The sequence below is a fragment of the Nyctereutes procyonoides genome, unplaced genomic scaffold (assembly GCF_905146905.1).
Source record: "Nyctereutes procyonoides isolate TBG_1078 unplaced genomic scaffold, NYPRO_anot_genome, whole genome shotgun sequence".
NCBI classification, from domain to species: Eukaryota; Metazoa; Chordata; class Mammalia; order Carnivora; family Canidae; genus Nyctereutes; species Nyctereutes procyonoides.
The window spans coordinates 36,352,434-36,373,125 of record NW_026575048.1 but is presented as its reverse complement, the minus strand read 5'-3'; the positions used below and the strand labels follow the sequence as shown (position 1 = coordinate 36,373,125).

The 20,692-nt window shown below is 41.1% G+C and overlaps 1 protein-coding gene across 2 annotated transcripts in view; it reads right to left on the bottom strand.

The window, feature by feature from the left end:
• TMEM87B (transmembrane protein 87B) overlaps positions 1-9,475 on the bottom strand; it is a 52,653-nt gene extending 43,178 nt beyond the window's left edge. For both annotated transcript variants that reach the window (XM_055327183.1, XM_055327182.1), the window contains exons 1-2: positions 9,097-9,475; positions 5,324-5,384 (exon numbers count right to left, since the gene is read on the bottom strand). In XM_055327183.1, the coding sequence (XP_055183158.1) occupies positions 5,324-5,384; positions 9,097-9,255 (220 nt within the window). In that variant the 5' untranslated portion in view covers positions 9,256-9,475. The remainder of the gene's footprint in view (positions 1-5,323; positions 5,385-9,096) is intronic.
• Between the last annotated feature and the right edge of the window lie 11,217 nt (positions 9,476-20,692).

Genomic DNA, 20,692 nt, shown 5'->3' with positions numbered 1-20,692 from the left:
ATAAACTAAAACAATCCCTGTCCTTGATAATAAGAGGTACTGGGGAGGAGAGGGTTAATAATTAAATAGGCACCTTTGCTAGAATAAGGGCCTGAGAACAGGGGGTCAAGGGAGCCCTGGGCAGGGCACCTAACATGGTCCAGGAGACCATGAGGAAGGGTACCAACAGGCTTACTGGAGAAGGAGACTAACATGAAGAGCAGAATTCGCTAGGTGAAGAGGACAGTGGAACCATATATGCAAATGTGCAGGCCAAGGTAAGTGAAAGCAGGCATGCATATGAGCACCTGAAAATGGTCTGCTATGGTCAGAACAAACATTTGGGGAAAGGAGAAGAGCTGAAGCTGGAGAAGAGCCCTGGGGAAAAGTCACAGAGCGTAATATGCTCAGCTAAGGAGTTTTCCTTTATTTTGAATATTACAAAACACTTTCATATATTTCAGGTAGGAGGGTAACATGATCAGACAGACTGAAAAGGATTAAGTTTAGAATTAGAGCCTCGGTGCCCATCGAAAGATGAATGGATAAAGAAGATGTGGTTTATGTATACAATGGAATATTACTCAGCCATTAGAAATGACAAATACCCACCATTTGCTTCAACATGGATGGAACTGGAGGGTATTATGCTGAGTGAAGTAAGTCAATCGGAGAAGGACAAACAGTGTATGTTCTCATTCATTTGGGGAATATGAATAATAGTGAAAGGGAATATAAGGGAAGGGAGAAGAAATGTGTGGGAAATATCAGAAAGGGAGACAGAGCATAAAGACTTCTAACTCTGGGAAATGAACTAGGGGTGGTGGAGGGGGAGGAGGGCGGGGGGTGGGGGTGAATGGGTGACGGGCACTGAGGGGGACACTTGACGGGATGAGCACTGGGTGTTATTCTGTATGTTGGTAAACTGAACACCAATAAAAATTAATTTATTAAAAAAAAAAAAAGTTTAGAATTAGAAAAAGCTCTTTTGGGAGTGCCATCACAACATGGCGGCTGGCTTCCCCCAGAGTAGGTCATCAGAGAGAGAGAGAGAAAGACAGCGAGCAAGCATGCACAAAGAAGAAGCCACAGTATCTTTTACGTTCCAGTTTTGGAAGTGATGTGCCATTAGTTCTGCTATATTCTCTTGGTCAGATCAACCTTGATATAATATGGTAGGGGACTATATAAAGTCATGAAGACCAGGAGGCAGGGATCACTGTGAGCTATCTCAAAGACTGGTAACCAGAGGGAATCCAAACTGAGCACTGAGACTGAAGTTCAAGAGTCTAAGACTGGTAGACTTTCTGGGGCAGAATACCCAAGAGTTGGGAGCTACACAGAGAAAAAGTTAACAAAATCTGGACAGGGATGCCATTGAACCTGCCCTGCATGGCAGACAGCGCCTGCATACAAAGAAGCCCAATGATTCTCAGAGTTCACACAGGGCTGGGAACTAGTTGAGTTTCAGCTAGACAAAATGGAAATGCCTCATTAAATATACCGTGCATTCAGGAGAAATGTAGCAGGGTCAGACCTTAGAAGTGGTGCTAAGTTAGCCATCAGTAAAGGCTACTCCAGATCCTCCCTAAAAGAAATTAAACAAAATTGGAAAGGATCAAACTGACCTAAAAGAAACTTAACTGTCTGCCAGAACAAGGTTGTTAAAGGAAAACAACATTTGAGCACTTAAGAATGTACGTAACATTCATGATATTCATCATCCAAACAAAAACACTAGCTATAAAAAGCAGAAAAAACTGAGTCATAATCATGATAGATTAGTCATTATGAAGAGGTAGAAATGACAAAGATGATTAGCAGAGAATATTAAAACAGCTGCTATAAATATTTTCCATATGCTCAAAGATGTAAAGGAAAAAATGAAAATACTGAGAGAAAGAAGAGAATTTAAAAAAGGAACCAAATTTCTAGAGATTAAAAAAATACAATATCCAAGTAAAAACTTTGAGTAGATTATCTAATTTCTCCCAAAACTCACTGCAAAATGAGGTAAATTCATTATTATAGTTAACTAAAAGTTGCTTAATACATTCATTTAATTTCTATGTTACTGTATGAGATTAGTAGCAGATTAAATACTGGAATAGATCACTGAACTTGAAGACAGAGCAACAGAAAGATCCAAAATGTAGTGCAAAAAGAGACTGAAAAAATTTAACAAAGTCTCAGTGACCTGTGAGACAATTATCAAGCCGTATACTATAGGTGCAAATGGAGTCCCAGAAAAGCAGGACAGAGCTGGTAAGTGTCTAAATCCATGATTGGGACACCTGGGTGGGTCATCGGTTAGCGCCTGCCTGTGGCTCAGGGTGTGATCCTGGGTCCTGGGATCAAGTCTCACAGTGGGCTCTCTGCGAGGAGCCTGCTTCTCCCTCTGCCTGTGTCTCTGCCTCTCTCCATGTGTCTCTTATGAATAAATAAATAAAATAAAATCTTTAAAAAAAAAATCCATGATCAATGTAAGAGATGAGATTTCTTTCAGTGTAGATATACAGTTGTTCATTTATTGAAAAGATCAGGATCACTTATTGAAAAGACTATCTTCTCTCTAAAGAATTACCTCGGCACCTTTATTGAAAATCAATTGACCTTATTATGTAGGTGTCTTTCTGGGCTCTCTGATCTGTCTCATTATTCTGTATGTCTACTCTTATATGGTACCACAGTTAGGATTATTGTACCTTTATGTAAGTTTTAAAATCAGATAGTAAAAGTCTTTCAACTTCGTTCCTTTTAAAAATTGCTCTGTGTATTCTAGGTTCTTTGTATTTGCTATAAATTTTAGAAATAGCCAATTTCTACATTAAAGTCAGCTTGAATTTTGATTGAAGTTAATTGAATTTATAGACCAATCTGGGGAAAACTGACAGTATAATGTTAGTTACAGATTTAAAAATATATATATTTTATTTATTTATTCATGCAAGACACACAGAGAGAGGCAGAGACCTAGGCAGATGGAGAAGCAGGCTCCCTGCAGGGAGCCTGATGCAGGTGTCAATCCCAGGACACCAGGATCATGACCTGAGCCAAAGGCAGACATTCAACCACTTGAACCACTCAGGTGCCCCAGTTATAGATTTTTCATAGATGCCTTTACCAACTTTTTTTTTTTAAGATTTTATTTATTTATTCATGAGAGACACAGAGAGAGAGAGAGAGAGAGAGAGAGAGAGAGAGAGAGAGAGGCAGAGACACAGGCAGAGGGAGAAGTAGGCTCCATACAGGGAGTCCAATGTGGACTCAATTCTGGGACTCCAGGATCATGCCCTGGGCCAAAGGCAGGCACTTCACCATTAAGCCACCCAGGCATCCTGATGCCTTTACCAACTTGAGGAAGTCTCCTTCTATTTCTAGTTTTCTAAGAGTTTTTCTCAGGAATAGGTACTGAGTTTTTTCAAATGCTCAAATGCTTTTCTGTCATATCAAGATGATTATATAGTATATTTCTTTTATTCTGTTTATACAGTGAATTATATTGAGAAATCTTCAGCAGTGACTCCACAAGACTACATCCTGAACGGGGTCACTGAAGGGAAAGCCAGATAGATGCCTGATCCACCAAAGAGCATGGACACATATCCAAGGGGCTAATTATTAGCTTTGCAGGCACTAAAATCTGGTTCTGTGAAAACAGAGACTCAGTCTCACTCCTTCACCACACCATCAATGTAGACATATAATCTAGAATGCCCACTTACTCATTTAAAATGAACAGTAATTGAAAAGTGGTTGTGTACTGATTGATTAACTCTCTCCCTTCAGCATGCTTTCCCGAATACCCAAAGGTGATAAAGATTGCTTGATGAGCATGGCACCAGAATGAGGTGGCTCAGATGGATGCTGCCTCTATACCTGGCAGTGATATGTCATATCTACAGTCATAGTTCAAGATTTCTCTCCCATTGGTGCTGCTAGACATTTGCTTTACCCTGACTAAACCTTCATATTTTTTTATGCTTTTGCTCCTAACTCCCTTCTGCTGCCTCATTCTTTCTTCAGATGTTAATACCATTGTCTTTTTTTTTTTTTTTTTAAGATTTTATTTATTTGAGAGAGAAGGCAAGTGAGACACAGCACAAACCAGGGTAACTGGCAGAGGGAGAGGGAGAAGCAGGTTCCCCACTGAGCAGGGAGCCCAACTCGGAGCTCAATCCCAGGACCCAGAAATCATGACCCAAGCCAAAGGCAGACACTTAATTGACTGAGCCACCCAGGTGCACCACTGTCTTGAGTGTGGTCTACTCTTAGCTGATTGCAAACACTACATATTGATTTTTTAAATCAAATTATGTGTTTCACGGTCCATATCATTTTCCCCCATGTAACTTTCTTGCTGCACCTCCTAGATCTTACTTGTCTAGACAATGAGATTTGAATTCATTAAAACAAATAGATGCCAAATTTTTTTCCTTGCCTACTTTGGACTTTAATTTCCTCTTGCCAAGTTATCACCACTGATGATCTGATATAAATGAGCTGCTTTGAACCACTTCTGCTTTCTAGCTGATGGCTGGCCAATTCCCTCAGCAAATACCTACATATGACAGAATCACCCAACAAATTATTTGAACGTGGTGTAATAGAGAAAAGGGGCATGGCTTTGGATCCCCAGGAAGCCAATTTGTTCTATGCAACAAAAAACTACTCCTTATCCCAAAACTAACCCTTGCAATCAATTTACCTAGTCAAGTTATTGGATACACTAAGAGGAGTTAGACCACAGTAAATGTGATTTGCTATAAACCCATTAAAAATATTGAAAACCTCAAGATGTAGGACTCAGTAGTTCTTACACATCAGTATTTACAGTATTTACAGAGAAAACATAGTCCCTAACAAATATGTTCACTTTCATAAGCACTAAAATCCTAATTAAAATGCTAGTGCCTAGTAATTTTTATTGTATTCTATGATCATGGGTATATTTATAAAAGTTTCAAGGGCATAAGGACTTTACCACAATCATGACATTTCATATATAAAAGGAATATATTTAAGCTGGGATTCAGAGTCAAATTTCACAGAAGTCAGAAGTCAAACATTTTTTTTTTTTTTGCTGAAGCCTACTTTATTACACTTTATAATTTTTAAAGAATGATTCATATTACATTTTTTGAGACAGGATCAGAAAAATCTATTCTTGAAAATAACCAAGACTTGATTGAAACAAAAGAAATCCTGAAAATGTTAGAACCACTTAAAAACAAAATATTTGTCTAGTTTAAAATGTTATATTAATATATCAGTTTATGTTATATAACATTACTCATTTATAATATACTGTTATATTAGTATTATATTAGTTTACTGTACTTACCAGAAAACTTGATTTCAGTAGAGTTAAACATAGTTTTTCTAAATATCAAAGGTCCTGATTTCTAAAAGGAAGCACAAGGAAATATATAAAGATCTAACTTAAAATTTTTTTTTCTATTTATAGTTTTACCTTGAAAATAGGTAGTTCTAACCCTTGCACTCCTGTGACCAGAGTGATTTTTTTTTTTTTTTTAATGTAAACCCGGTCATATCACCCACTTGCTCAAAATCTTGTCCCACATATCTACTCTCTAAGAGGCTCCTGAATGCCTTTGCTTCTAGTGTCTCAGCCGGGGATCAGCAACACAGGATGTGCTGCTGCCACGTACCATTTTTCGTTATTGCTGCTCAGCCAGGGGACCTGTCTCTCTCAGTATTTTTAATAAAACAACCATCACTGTCCCTAAATTGTTATGGTTCTTCATTATGTACTTTTAACAGACCAATTCTTATTGCTGGTCACAGGCCTCTGCATGATCAAGTCCTGCCCACCTCTCAGCATCTTTCTCTAGGTGCTTTAAAAGCAGAAAACGCCTTCTAGCTCTCAGGACTTCAGTAGTCAACCTGCAAACTTACTTAAAAACCCTTCCCTGTCCTCTTTCTTCACCTTGTTAATGACTGCTTAACGCTTCTCAGCCCAGCTCAAGAGCCTCAGGAAGTCTTCCCGCCAGGTGACATACCAGACCAGGCCCTCCCTTACATGGTCTCTAGGTCCCATCTTTCACAACCCTTGCCACAATTAAAATGAAATAATCTATTACTTAATTATTTAATGTCTGCCCTCACCAAGAATAAAAATGCTGTGAGAAGGGATTGTGTTCAATAAATGAGTGGTTAAGAATGAAAAGCACAGAGTACAGGCAACTCTTTCTTGATTGATAACCTCCCACCCTAACACAGTTCCAACAATAACAACAAATTTCCCAGCCAAGACCCCCCCCCCCCCGAGCCCCAGATTCACATACCCAACTACCTTAAGGTCATGTCCACTAGGATGTCCACCAAACATTCCACACTAACCTGTCCTAAAGCAGACACTGCTCCTTCCCAACTCTTTCCATACTATACATGTTGGCTGGGGGTGATGCCATCTTTAGTCATGCCAGCCTTGGCATCATTCAGTCTCTGAGCTCCATTGCCCAATCCCCAAGGCACACCCACTTTATCTCACAAACATTTTCCAAATTTAGTTCTTCCTCTCCATCCCTGTCACCACTGCTCCAATTCTGGCTCTCAACATTTTCTGCCCCCTGCTCTGCAGTAACTTAATTGGTAATTCTGCCACTAGATCTGAGCCTATAACTCCTCCTAAGTTCTCAGCCACAGTGATTGGTACTTACGTCTAAAATCCTTCAATGGCTCTCCCTCATTCATACCCAGAATTAGTTATCAGTGGCCTAAGCCAACCTATAAAATGAGGTTTGTTTGGCTCACATGGGAACTTTAAAAAAATTTTTGAATTAGTTGACATGATAAAAATATGGATTCTGGCTTTCGCTTTAAAAAAAAAAAAAAAGGAGATTCAGCAATTCTGTGTCTACATTGCCATATAAGATCCACTAGCTGGGGGGAGCCCAGGTGGCTCAGCAGTTTAGCACCGCCTTCAGTCCAGGGTGTGATCCTGGAGACCAGGGATCGAGTCCCATGTCGGGTTCCCTGCATGGAGCCTGCTTCTCCCTCTGCTTGTGTCTCTACCTCTCTATCTCTGTGTCTGTTGCTTGAATAAATAAATCTTAAAAAAAAAAAAAAAAAAAAGATCCACTAGCTGGAACCAAACGGCAGCCACCTCTTCTGAAGGAGCACATAATCTATAGGCCATGGCTCTCCAGCACCTCCTGACTCTAGTTCACTTCACTGATACCAATGGCCTCAGACCCTGTAGGTCCTGGAATTTAGACCCCCGGCCACAGGTTCAGGGACAAGTTGTGGGAGGCTTACGGTAGCCTAAGTCCCCTCTAAGACTCCTACCAGAACCTCACTCAGCAGAAACATTAAGAATTTCCTGCTTTGCTGCTTCTCTAGTCCCTCCTTCTTCATCCAGGTAACATCTACTCATCTTTCAAGACCCAACCAGACATCACCTCTAGAAAGCAGAGTTAGGTGACCCTCTTAGTGCTCCACTAACATCCCAAGAATGCTGCCATGTATTCAACTACTATTCATGAATCTGTTGTCCCTACTATTATATAAGTTTCTTGAGAGAAGAGGCTGTTGTCTTAATTCATCTTTGCAACAGGAATGGCCAATCTAGCACATTATGTGCAGAAGGCACACAAACTGTTTGTTGATCTTTATAATCAAAAGAAGCATTTCTTGATACATCTGTAGTACAAATAAATGAAAATCTCCTTCTCCTTTCTTATTCTTAAGGACGAATTCTAACAGCTTGAAATGAGGGGAGAGATCAGTGTATTCTCTGCAAAAAAGGGCTTTATGGCTACTGACCTGAAAGTGGGACCCAAGGAAAAATTTATCTTCCTTATACAGGAAGCAGTTATTCTTTCTCCAGGGCCTCTGGCGTTTCATCATCCAAAGTATACTTGGCAAAGATCCTTACAGATATGGTCAAGTAGTTTAACAATCCGTACAGAGCTCATTCACTTCTAATATTGTTTACTCTTAGTTTATGATACTGCCATTCACTAAAGCAGCAGCATGAAACCACAAGTGTGGTTCTCAGAAATTCAATAGAGAAGTGCATGCTATATCACTGATGCATAGAATGGGACACCAAAACCCAGAAGAATCCTAGAAGAAATGGTAGCGCTGGGTCTTAAAAATTCAGAATGAGACCTTATTTTCCTTCCTGTATAGCTTCTACGTTGTAGGAAGTTATCTGCAGCCTCCGGTACTAAATTTTTCTCCTTAAGTCAAAATATAAGTTTTGCTCTTAGAACTCAAACGTCATTTTAATGCATGTGGAAAATATTCATCTCAAAACACAGCTGGATGAATAATCTGACTAGAAAAGCAGGAGATAAGGCCTGTTCCCGATTTCCCGTGCCTCTTTAACAAGACTTTCCAAAATTCAACTCCGGCATCGCTCCTGCATCATCTCATGTAACTATCGGATGCCAAGTTCTCAAATGGCTTGTCCTAGGAGGGAAGTTTACACACCCTCGTGCCCAAGACTGGCCTCTCAAACGCTCCTTAATCACGTGTCCCACCTCATCTCCACACACACATTCCCGCCACTGAGACAGGAGCCCTAGAGAAATTCAGGAACCCCAGAAGAGCGAACGAGGGGTGGGGGTGGCAGAGTTCCTCCCCATTTAAAGGAAAAAGGGGAAAAAAAAGTGGCACATGCGCTTTAAGTGTATGCTGAGAGTGAAGCCTGGGAAAGCCCTTTCTGTGGCCTCACGGGTGTGGCCCTGCGGCTGCACCCGAGCCCCGAGGTAAGGTCAAACGGCCAAGACGCCGGCCCGACCGACCGAGCGCCAAGGGATCGAGCCAGGGGGCGTCAAGGCGCCGCGGCGGGCCGGCACTTGGGGAAAGGCGATTCTGGAATTTAGGACGGTGCCGGCGCTCGGAGGGGAGAGCCGCCCCCACGCACGAGCTTGTGAGGGCGAGCTTCCCCGCCGCCCAGGTCGGGCCGGAGGGGGGCTCTCCTCGTCGCTGGCAGACGAGGGGCTCAGCGAGCGTGTCAGGAGCCCCGGCCAGGCCCGGCAAAGACCAGATGAACAAGTCCGGGGCCAGGCCGGGGGTCCGAGCGAGCTCCGCGCGGACCCTGAGGGCCCGAGACGCGCCACGCCTCGGTCTCCACACTCCACTTACGTCGTCGACCGTCGCTGCCCAGAGCCCGAGCTCCGGGACGGCGCTCACAACCGCCGGGGCCCAGCACGAGAGGCAGAGGGCGACGTGAAGCAGCGCAGCCGCGGCAGGAAGGCGGCGGCCGGACACGAGCCGGGCCCCGATGCGGCAGGCGGCGGCCATCTTGACGCGGAAGCCGCACCTGGCGCTCCAAGGCGCCCGCCACGCCCCGCGTCCGCACCTGGTGCAGCTCCGCCTCCGGGAGGCGGGTTCGCGTCGGGTGACGGGGCTCACGCTGGGAGGTGGACCGGAGGTTTCGGCTTGGGCGAGGAGGTGCGGCTCGGGCCCCACAAGCCGGGTTCAGGCCCGGGCCCCGGCGTGGAGCTAAAAAAGCCAGAGCGCGGCTCGGGGGGTGGGCGGGTCAGAGCGTAGAGGCGGGCCTCGGGGCTGGGCCGGAGCGGGAGGGAGGGGCGGGGCCGGGAGGGGGAGGCGGGGTCGGGGCGGGGTCTCCGGAGGGGGAGGGGCGGGCCGGGAGGCGGGGCCAGCCTGAGGCGGAAAACTCAGGTCCCAGATTGTTCAGTGCATGTGGTTCGATGCTTAGAGGAGAGTATGGGATGGTTTCGTGTGAAAGTTCTGCTCTTATTAAACTCAACAGCAAAGAAACAAACAATCTAATCATGAAATGGGCAAAAGACATGAACAGAAATCTCACAGAGGAAGACATAGACATGGCCAACAAGCACATGAGGAAATGCTCCGCATCACTTGCCATCAGGGAAATACAAATCAAAACCACAATGAAAAAAAAAAAAAAAACCAAAATCAAAACCACAATGAGATACCACCTCACAGCAGTGAGAATGGGGAACATTAACAAGGCAGGAAGCCACAAATGTTGGAGAGGATGCGGAGAAAGGGGAACCCTCTGCACTGTTGGTGGGAATGTGAACTGGTGCAGCCACTCTGGAAAACTGTGTGGAGGTTCCTCAAAGAGTTAAAAATAGATCTGCCCTACGACCCAGCAATTGCACTGTTAGGGATTTACCCCGAAGATTCAGATGCAATGAAACGCCGGGGCACCTGCACCCCGATGTTTCTAGCAGCCATGTCCACAATAGCCAAACTGTGGAAGGAGCCTCGGTGCCCATCGAAAGATGAATGGATAAAGAAGATGTGGTTTATGTATACAATGGAATATTACTCAGCCATTAGAAACGACAAATACCCACCATTCGCTTCAACGTGGATGGAACTGGAGGGTATTATGCTGAGTGAAGTAAGTCAATCGGAGAAGGACAAACAGTGTATGTTCTCACTCATTTGGGGAATATGAATAATAGTGAAAGGGAATATAAGGGAAGGGAGAAGAAATGTGTGGGAGATATCAGAAAGGGAGACAGAACATGAGAGACTCCTAACTCTGGGAAACGAACTAGGGGTGGTAGAAGGGGATGTGGGTGGGGGGTGGGGGTGAATGGGTTAGGGGGGCACTTGATGGGATGAGCACTGGGTGTTATTCTATATGTTGGCAAATTGAACACCAATAAAAAATGAATTTATAAATATATTTTTTTAAAAAGTTCTGCTCCTTGTATCTCACTTTCTTGCATCCTCTGCACGTGCCCCTACCCCAGTTTTCCCATCGATTGTTCTCTAAATTCGTGGACGGTGGTCTGGAAAGTACTTTGAGATCAGGGCCCCTTGAACCCAAGGCATTGTGTTGTAAGCATAAGGTCGGTACACAGCAATTTTCAGACAAATAAAGCCGCCTGATTACTTAAAGCTGAAAGGGGCAGGGCTTACATACGTCTTATTGTGTACTTCGCCCAGCATATTCGCCTTTGAAAGCTTGCTGTCAAGGAGAACTACCTTTTTTTTAACTTTTTTTTAAGATTTTATTTATTTATCATGAGAGACAGAGAGAGAAGCAGAGATACAGGCAGAGGGAGAAGCAGGCTCCATGCAGGGAGCCTGACGTGGGACTCGATCCCGGGTCTCCAGTATCACGCCCTGAGCTGCAGGTGGCGCTAAACCGCTGCGCCACCGGGGCTGCCCAAAGAGAACTACTTTATTATCAAATGTAAGTAACGTCCAGAGGAAGAATGTAGTCTTGGATTAATATGGTTATAACGTAAAATAGGATTGATTTATAGTCACGAGGCTCTCTCTGCCTTATCAGTCACCCTAGTCACTTATTCAACTAGTAATTACTGAGGGTCTAGTCCAGAGTTTGAGTTGAGGCTCGTGTGTATATAAATATGAAGACTGAATAGTTCCTTTTCACAAGAAACTTGTGATTATATATAGATATTTTTATTGTGTCAGATTTATCGTTTACTAGTGCTTCATATAGGCCCCTTATACAACCATCAAAATTCAAAAGCCCTAAAAAAAATAAATAAATAAAAATAAAAATAAAATAAATAAATAAAGCCCTGAGAGATAGGTTTCTGGAACACTGGCCAATCCTCATCAGTAGGTGGCAGTAACAGTTCGAAGATATTTTCTATTAACTCGTGTGTACAATAACTGTCTTCATAATAAAGAGTTTTCAGCTTCCAACTTCAGTTGATGATGTTATATTTACCTCTAATTTAAATAATTAAAACCTTAATTCAACCAACAAATATTGTGTGCCTCAGTTCTGGATGTTGTACATTTGTACAGATTGCCGGTAATGAACTCAGCAAGGATTTTACATTATTTTTTTAAAGATATTATTTATTTATTCATGAGAGACACACAGAGAGAGGCAGAGACACAGGGAGAGGAAGAAGCAGGCTCCCTGCAGGGAGCCCTATGTACCTGAGGATCTCACCCTGAGCCATGGGGGCAGAAGCTCAACCACTGAGCCACCCAGGAGTCCCAGGATTTTACATTATTAAAGTACAAATACTTTTGTCATTTAGGTTTTGTGGCTATACTATTAAAACCTAGTTTCCAAGGCAGATTAGAACTACTCTCATTAACTCCGCAAATTGAGCAGCATTGGTATCTCCTGCATCGAAGGCACTGCATGGATAGGGATAAAAACAATGCAGCATAGTTCTTGCTATCACTGTGAGGATGTAAAAATGTAAAAAGATGTGTACATGTAAAAAAGCCAATTATACAAGGCAGAACAAGTAAAGCCTTGAAGCATGGATATCAAGAGTGTATGGGGGTAATTTGATTATTTTTTTCAAGAGTCCTTTATCTTAAAGATTTTTTAAATTTATTCATGAGAGACACACAGAGAGAGAGAGAAACAGAGACATAGGCAGAGGGAGAAGCAGGCTCTCCAAGGGGAGCCTGATGTGGGACTTGATCCCAGGCCTCCAGGATGACAACCTGAGCCAAAGGCAGATACTCAACCACTGAACCACACAGGCATCCCAAGAATCCTTTATCTTTTAGAGATTTCCTTCATTTGAGTTTGCCTAGAAGCAGTCCCCAAAATAAAGATTTGAGTAGAAGTAGATCATTTGAGTGATGCAGGAAACACCAATAGGGGCATGTTATGGGCTGAATTTTTCCCCAAAAATTCATATGCTAAAGTCTTAATTCCCAATACCAACAGAATGTGACTGTATTTGGAAATGGGGCATTAAAAGAAGTCATTAAGGTAAAAATGAAGTTGTATAGCTGGGCCCTACTCCAGTATGACTGGTATCTTTATAAGAAGAGGAGATTAGGACATGCACACACACCCATGAATACACACACACCCTATGTGAAGACATAGGGAGAAGACAGTCCTCTGAAAGCCAAGGAGAGAGGTTCAGAAGAAACCAACCCTGCTGACATTTGAACTCTGACACTTTAATGTCAGACTTCTAGCTTCTAGAATCATGAGAAAATAAATTATGTTAGGTCACCCAGTCTGGTACTTTGTTATGGCAGTCCCGGAAAACTGATTCAGAGAGTAAGCAAATGTGACAGAAAGGGGATACAGATAATAAAGGGGGCATTATCACATCCGCTACTCCTGTGGGCAAAAGGAATGTAATTCCATTGAGAAACTTACGAGAAAAGTGTGAAGCCCATGCCTCAGAATCATCTCACACAAGGGAATAAGAAGCTGAGATATTTATATCTTCATGCCCATTTGTCCTTGGTTAGGGTCTGTCCCTGGGAGAGCACCAATGACACTGGCAGTTCTAGCCTGCTGCAAGCAGGGCACAGTAGTTCTCCCCCACTTTTAAGGAAAGACTTTAAGCAAAGAGATGAAGACCATGAGAGCTAGAGTCAGGTCAGGCACACTGAAGTGAAAGGACAGGAGAAATACAGGCAGGACACTGACGCTGATATAACAGCGTAAGTTTGCACAATGTCTGGTATTTGCTTTCAGATAATACCAGAGTGAGAGAAGTGAGTGGGGACACAGAAAAAACAAGATTGGCCATGAGTTGATCATTTTCTAAAATTTGGAGATGGGTACATGGGCATTTACATGACTATCCTGCCTACTTTTGTGTAAGTTGCACATTTTCCATAATAAAAAATTTGGAGAAAGTACGTTAGAGACACCTGCTAGATGAAGCAGTAGGGACCAAATTTATCCTCCCACTTAAAACGACAATAAGCAGGCCATATATATGAAACAGCAGTTTTCAAGACACCAGACATCAGGCAATGGACAACGATCTCTAAAGGGGAGGGGAGAGGGAGATGGGTCTTATGATTGGTCCAGCTTATTAGCTTGGGAAAGTTTCCAGGCCAAAATATAGGGAGGAGAAACCAAAACACAGCCTGGCAGATTATCAGAGTTTAGAAGACTAATCTGGGATCCAATGTGAGTGACACAGCTAGTTTGTAGGACTGAGTATGGAGAGGAGAAAGCTGTACAAGGGAATCTTGAGATCTGGAGATGGTCCTCCTCAAATCTTCAGCAAGAACCGATCAGTCTTTACATATGAAAAAACTGCCTGAGGCCAAAAAAAGATTCACCAAAAAGAATAAGAAGGAACAGTACCAGAAGAGGCTGGGGAAAGGGCCTAGTCTGATCAGCTAACCTAGGAAATTTCATAATTTATAGGGAATTGTCTAGAGTACTCAAAAGTTTTTTGCCCCAATGGTGGAGACTAATTAGTCCTAGATAAAGCAAAGCTCTTGAGTCCAATGAACAAATCTTAAGAGCAAGACCCAAAAGGTCAAATAGTTTCCAAGTGACTGTGTCCTAGAACAGAGCCCAATATATTTATAGGTATATAAAAAAATCTCCAGCACCTTAGAAGATCAAATCACAATGTCTGTCATCCAATTAAAGATCACCAGGTAGGCAAAGAATCAGGAAAATATGAGACATTATTAAGAGGAGAAAATTTTTTTAAAAGACAGAGAAGGAACATCTTACAAAGAAACGAAGAGATAATAACATAAATTTCATATCAAACAATACAAACAAGAAGACAACAGAGAAACTTTTTAAAAAGTATTGAAAGGAAAAATCTTTCAATCTAGAAATCAATACTCAGCAGAAATATCTTTCAAAAACAAATGAGAAATAGTCATTTTCAGATCTATAAAAGCTTAAGGAATTCTTCATGAGAAGATCAGCTTGAGAAGAAATAACCAGACGATGATTCCAGATGGAAGACTGGATTTACACAAAGGAATAAAGAGTAGTGGAAATGATAACAACATGTAAATATATAAGATATTTTCTTATTGAAACACCATTAACGGATATTTTACTATTTAAAGAAACATAATAACACTATTTTTGGGTTTATCACACATGTGAAATAAAAACCATGCAACAATAGTATAAAGCCTAGGAGGGGAGAAATGGAAGTACATTATTGATTGGCTTTTATACTCTACTTTAAATGATATATCTCCTGAACAGAGACTGTGATAAGTTAAGCACACAGCTATAAATCTTGAGATAATCGCCAGAAGAACAAAAATTGATGGGAAATAAAATGGATTCATTAAACTATTTGATTATTCCAAAAGAAGACAGAAAAAGAAGATAAAGGCAATAAAGGATAGGACAAATACGAAACAAAAGGCAAGATGGTTGCCTGAATCTCAACCATATCAATAATTATATCAGATGCCAATGCTCTAATTATCTTAATTAAAAGGAAGTGATGTCAGATTGATTAAAAAAATAACTATATCTTGCCTAAATGAAAGTCACCTTATTATTTAAAAAAATTTTTAAATTGATACTCAATGAATTAACATTAAGAGTATTAGCTTCAAAAGTAGATTTCAGCAATTCATCAGTCTTATATAACACCCAGTGAACATTATATGACCTCCCCTCGTTACTGTTCATCACCCAGTTACCCCGTCCCCCTACTCCTCTCCCCTCCATCAACCCTGTTTATTTTCTATGATTAAGAGTCTCTTAGGGATCTCTGAATGGCTCAGCAGTTTAGCGCCTTTCTTCAGCCCAAGGTGTGATCCTGGGGTCCCAGAATTGAGTCCCACATTGGGTTCCCTGCATGGAGCCTGCTTCTCCCTCTGCCTGTGTCTCTGCCTCTCTTTCTCTGTGTCTCTCATGAATAAATAAATAAAAATATTTTTAAAAAGAGTCTCTTATGATTTGTCTCCCTCTCTGGTTTCACTCTCCTATAATCCTGTTTTGTTTCTTAAAGTCCACATATGAGTGATATCATATAATTCTTTCTCTGACTTATTTTGCTTAGCATTATATCCTCTAGTTCCCTCCAAGTCATTGCAAATGGGAAGCTCTGATTTTTTTGATGGCTGAGCCGTATTCCATTGAATATGTATATCATATCTACTTTATCCATTCATCTGTCTAGACTCTTTCCATAGTTACTATGGATATTGCTGCTATAAACATTGGATCATTACATTTGTATCTTTGGGATGAATACCCAGTACTGCAATTGCTGGGTCATAGGGTAGCTCTTTTTTCAACTTTTTTTTTTAATTTTTTTAAAATTTTTATTTATTTATGATAGTCACACACACACACACAGAGAGAGAGAGGGAGAGGCAGAGACACAGGCAGAGGGAGAAGCAGGCTCCATGCACCAGGAGCCCGACGTGGGATTCGATCCCAGGTCTCCAGGATCGCAACCCAGGCCAAAGGCAGGCGCTAAACCGCTGCGCTACCCAGGGATCCCTTTTTTCAACTTTTTGAGGAACCTCCATTCTGTATTCCAGAGTGGTGGCAGCAGCTTGCATTCCCACCAACATTGTAAGAGGGTTCCCCTTTCTCCACATCCTTGTCAACATCTGTCCTTTCCTGACTTCTTCATTTTAGCCATTCTGACTGCTGTGAGGTAGTAACTTATTGTGGTTTTGATTTGGATTTCCCTGATGGCAAGTGATGTTGAGCATTTTTTCATGTGTCTGTTGGCCATTTATATATCTTCTTTAAATAAAAGTCTGTTCATGTCTTTTGCCCATTTCTTGGTTGGGTTATTCTTTGGGTGTTGAGTTTGATAAGTTCTTCATAGATTGCCCTTTATCTGATAAGACATTTGCAAGTATCTTCTCCCATTTTGCCAGTTGTCTTTTGGTTTTGTTGACTCTCTGCTTTGCAAAAGCTTATTATCTTGATGAAGTCCCAGTAGTTCATTTTTGCCTTTGTTTCCCTTGCCTTTGGAGGCATGTCTAGCAAGAATTTGCTGTGGCCGAGGTCACAGAGGTTGCTGCCTTTGTTCTCCTCTAGGATTTTGATGGGTTTTTGTCTCCCATTTAGGTCTTTCATCCATTTTCGTTGGAATGAAAACAGCCCAGTTTCATTCTTGTGCATGTGGCTGTCCAACTTTTCCAACACCATTTGTTAAAGAGACTGTCCTTTTTCCATTGGATAGTCTTTCCTGCTTGTCAAAGATTAGTTGCTCATAGAGCAGAAGGTCCATTTATCGGTTCTCTATTCTGTTCCATTGATCTATGTGTCAGTTTTTGTACCAGTACCGTACTGTCTGGATAATTACAGCTTTCTAATAGAGCTTGAAGTCTGGAATTGTGGTAGCCACCAGCTTTGGTTTTCGTTTTCAATATTCCTTTGACTATTCGGGGTCTTTTCTGGTTTCATACAAATTTTAGGATTGTTTGTTTCAGCTCTGTGAAAAAAGTTGATGGTATTTTGATAGGCATTGCATTGAATGTATAGATTGCTCTAGATAGCATAGACATCTTAACAATATTTGTTCTTTCAATCCATGAGCATGGGACATTTTTCCATTTCTTTGTGTCTTCTTCAATTTCTTTCATGAGTGTTCTATAGTTTTCTGAGTACAGATCCTTCTGGCTTTCTGGTTAGCTTTATTCCTAGGTATCTTATGGTTTTGGGTGCAATTGTAAGTGAGATCTACTCCTTAATTTCTCTTTCTTCTGTCTCATTGTTAGTGTAGAGAAATGCAACTGATTTCTGTGCATTGGTTTTGTATTCTGCCATGTTGCTGAATTCCTGTATGAGTTCTGGCAATTTTGGGATGGAGTCTTTTGGGTTTTCCATATAGAATATCATGTCATCTGTGAAGAGTGAGAGTTTGGTTTCTTAGCCAATTTCAATGCCTTTTATTTCTTTTTGTCATCTGATTTCTGAGGCTAAGACTTCTAGTACTATGTTGAAGAGTGGTGAGACTGTACATCCTTGTCATGTTCCTGACTTTAGGAGAAAAGCTCTCAGGTTTTCCCCATTGAGAATGTTATTCATTGTGGGCTTTTTACATATGGCTTTTAAGATATTGAGGTATGTTTCCTCTATTCCTACATTGTGAGGAGTTTTAATCAAGAAACAATGTTATACTTTGTGAAATGCTTCTGCATCTATTGAGAGGATCATATCGTTCTTGTCTTTTCTTTTATTAATGTGGTATATCGCACTGATTGATTTGCAGATGTTGAACTACCCTTGCAGCCCAGGAATAAATCCCACTTGGTGGTGGTGGTGAATAATCTTTTTAATGTACTGTTGGATCCTATTGGCCTGTCTTGGTGAGAATTTTTGCATCTATGTTCATCAGGGATATTGGTCTGTAATTCTTTTTGATGAGGCCTCTGTCTGGTTTTGGGATCAGGGTAATACTGGCCTCATAGAAAGAGTTTGGAAGTTTTCCTTCCATTTCTATTTTTTAAAACAGTTTCAGAGGAATAGGTATTAATTCTTCTTCAAATGTTTGGTAGAATTCCCCTGGGAAGCCATCCAGCCCTGGAATCTTGTTTGTTGGGAGATTTTTTAAGAAGATTTTTTATTCATTTATTCATGAGAGACACACAGAGGGTGAGGCAGAGACATAGGCAGAGGGAGAAGCAGGCTCCGTATAGGGACCCCGATGTGGGACTTGATCCTTGGACTCCAGGATCACGCCCTGAGCCAAAGGCAGACGGTCAACTGCTGAGCCACCAGGCATCCCTGTTGGGAGATTTTTGATGACTGCTTTAATTTTCTTGCTGGTTATGGGTCTGTTCAGGTTTTCTATTTCTTCCTGTTTCAATTTTATTAGTTTATATGTCTCTAGGAATGCGTCCATTTCTTCCAGATTGCCTAATTTGTTGGCATATAGTTGCTCATATGCCAACAAATTAGGCATGTAGTTCTTACAGTTGTTTGTATTTCTTCGATATTGGTTGTGACCTCTCCTCTTTCATTCATAATTTTATTTATTTGGGCCCTCCTCTTTTCTTTTTGATAAGTCTGGCCAGGGGTTTATCGAACTTATTAATTCTTTCAAAGAATAAGCATCTAGTTTTGTCGGTCTGTTCTACTGTTCTTTTGGTTTCTCTTTCATTGATTTCTGCTCTAAGCTTTATTAATTCCCTTCTCCTGCTGGGTTTAGGCTTTATTTGCTGTTTTTTCTCCAGCTCCTTTAGATGTAAGGTTAAATGGTATATTTGAGATCTTTCTTGGTTCTTGAGAAAGGCTTGTATTGCTATATACTTCCCTTGTAGGACCACCTTTGCTGCCTCCCAAAAGTTTTGAGCTGTTGTGTTTTCATTTTCATTTGTTTCCATGAATTTAAAAAATTCTTCTTTAATATCCTGGTTGACCCATTCTTTCTTTAATAGGATGCTTTTTAACCTGCATGTATTAGAATTCTTTCCAAATTTCCTCTTGTGATTGAGTTCAAGTTTCAAAACATTGTGGTCTGAAAATATGAGGGAATGATCCCAATCTTTTGGTACCAGTTAAGGCCTAACTTGTGACCCAGTATGTGGTCTACTCTGGAGAATGTTCCTTGTGCACTTGAGAAGAATGTGAATTTTATTTCTTTAGGATGGAATGCTCTGAATATATCTGTGAAGTCCATCTGGTCAATGTGTCATTCAAAGCCCTTGTTTTCTTGTTGCTCTTCTGCTTAGATGTTCTGTCCATTGCAGTGAGTGGGGTGTTAAAATTGCCTGCAATTATTGTATTATTATCAATGTATTTCTTTAATTCTATGATTAATTGGTTTATATAATTGGCTGCTCCTATATTAGGGGCACAAATACAATTGTTAGATCTTGTTATTTGATAGACCCTTTAATTATGATATAGTGGCCTTCCTCATCTCTTATTACAGTCTTTGGATTAAAATCTAATTTGTCTGATATAAGGATTGCCACCTCAGCCTTCTTTGGATGTCCATTAGCATGATAAATGGTTTTCCAACCCTTCACTTTCAATCTGGAGGTATCTTCAGTCTAAAATGAGTCTCTTGAAACAGACAGCATCTCAATGGGTCTTGTTTTTTTTATCCAACCTGATATCCTGTGTCTTTCAATTTGGGAATTTAGCCCATTTACATTCAGAGTAACTACTGACAGATATAAATTTAATGCCATTGTATTACTTGTAAAGTCACTATTTCTGTGTATTGTCTCTCTTCCTTTCTGGTCTATGTTACTTTTGGGCTCTCTCTTCACCTAAAGGATCCTCTTTTTTTTTTTTTTTTTTAAGATTTTATTTATTTATTCATGAGAGACACAGGTAGAGAGAGAGGTAGAGACACAGGTAGAGGGAGAAGCAGGCTCCATGCAGGGAACCTGACGCGGTACTTGATCCCAGGACCCCAGGATCATGCCCTAGGCTGAAGGCAGGCACTAAACCACTGAGCCACGCAGGGATCCCAAGGATCCTCTTTAATACTTCTTGCAGGGCTAGTTTAGTGATCACAAATTCTTTTAGTTTCTGGAAGCTTTTTATCTCTCCTTCTATTTTGAATGACAGCCTTGCTGGATAAAGTACTCTTGGCTGCATGATTTTCTCATTTAGCACTCTGAATATATCATGTTAGTCCTTTCTGGCTGGTCAGGTCTCTGTGGATAGGTCTGCTGCCAGGCTAATGTTCCTACCCTTGTAGGTTACAGACTTCTTGTCCCTAGTTGCTTTCAGGATATTCTTTGTCTCTGAGATTTGTTAGCTTCACTATTATAGGTCACAGCGTTGACCTATTTTTATTGATTTTGAGGGGGGGTTCTCTGTGCCTCCTGGACTTGAATGCCTGTTTCCTTCCCCAGACTAGGGAAGTTCTCAGCTATAATTTGCTCCAATATACCTTCTTCCCCTCTCTCTGTTATCTCTTTTAGGATTCCAATTATTCTAATATTATTTTGTTTAACGGTGTCACCTATCCTTTATATTCTTCCTTTGTAATCTAATAGTTGTGTATCTTTTTCTCAGCTTCTTTATTCTCCATCATATTGTCTACTATATCACTAA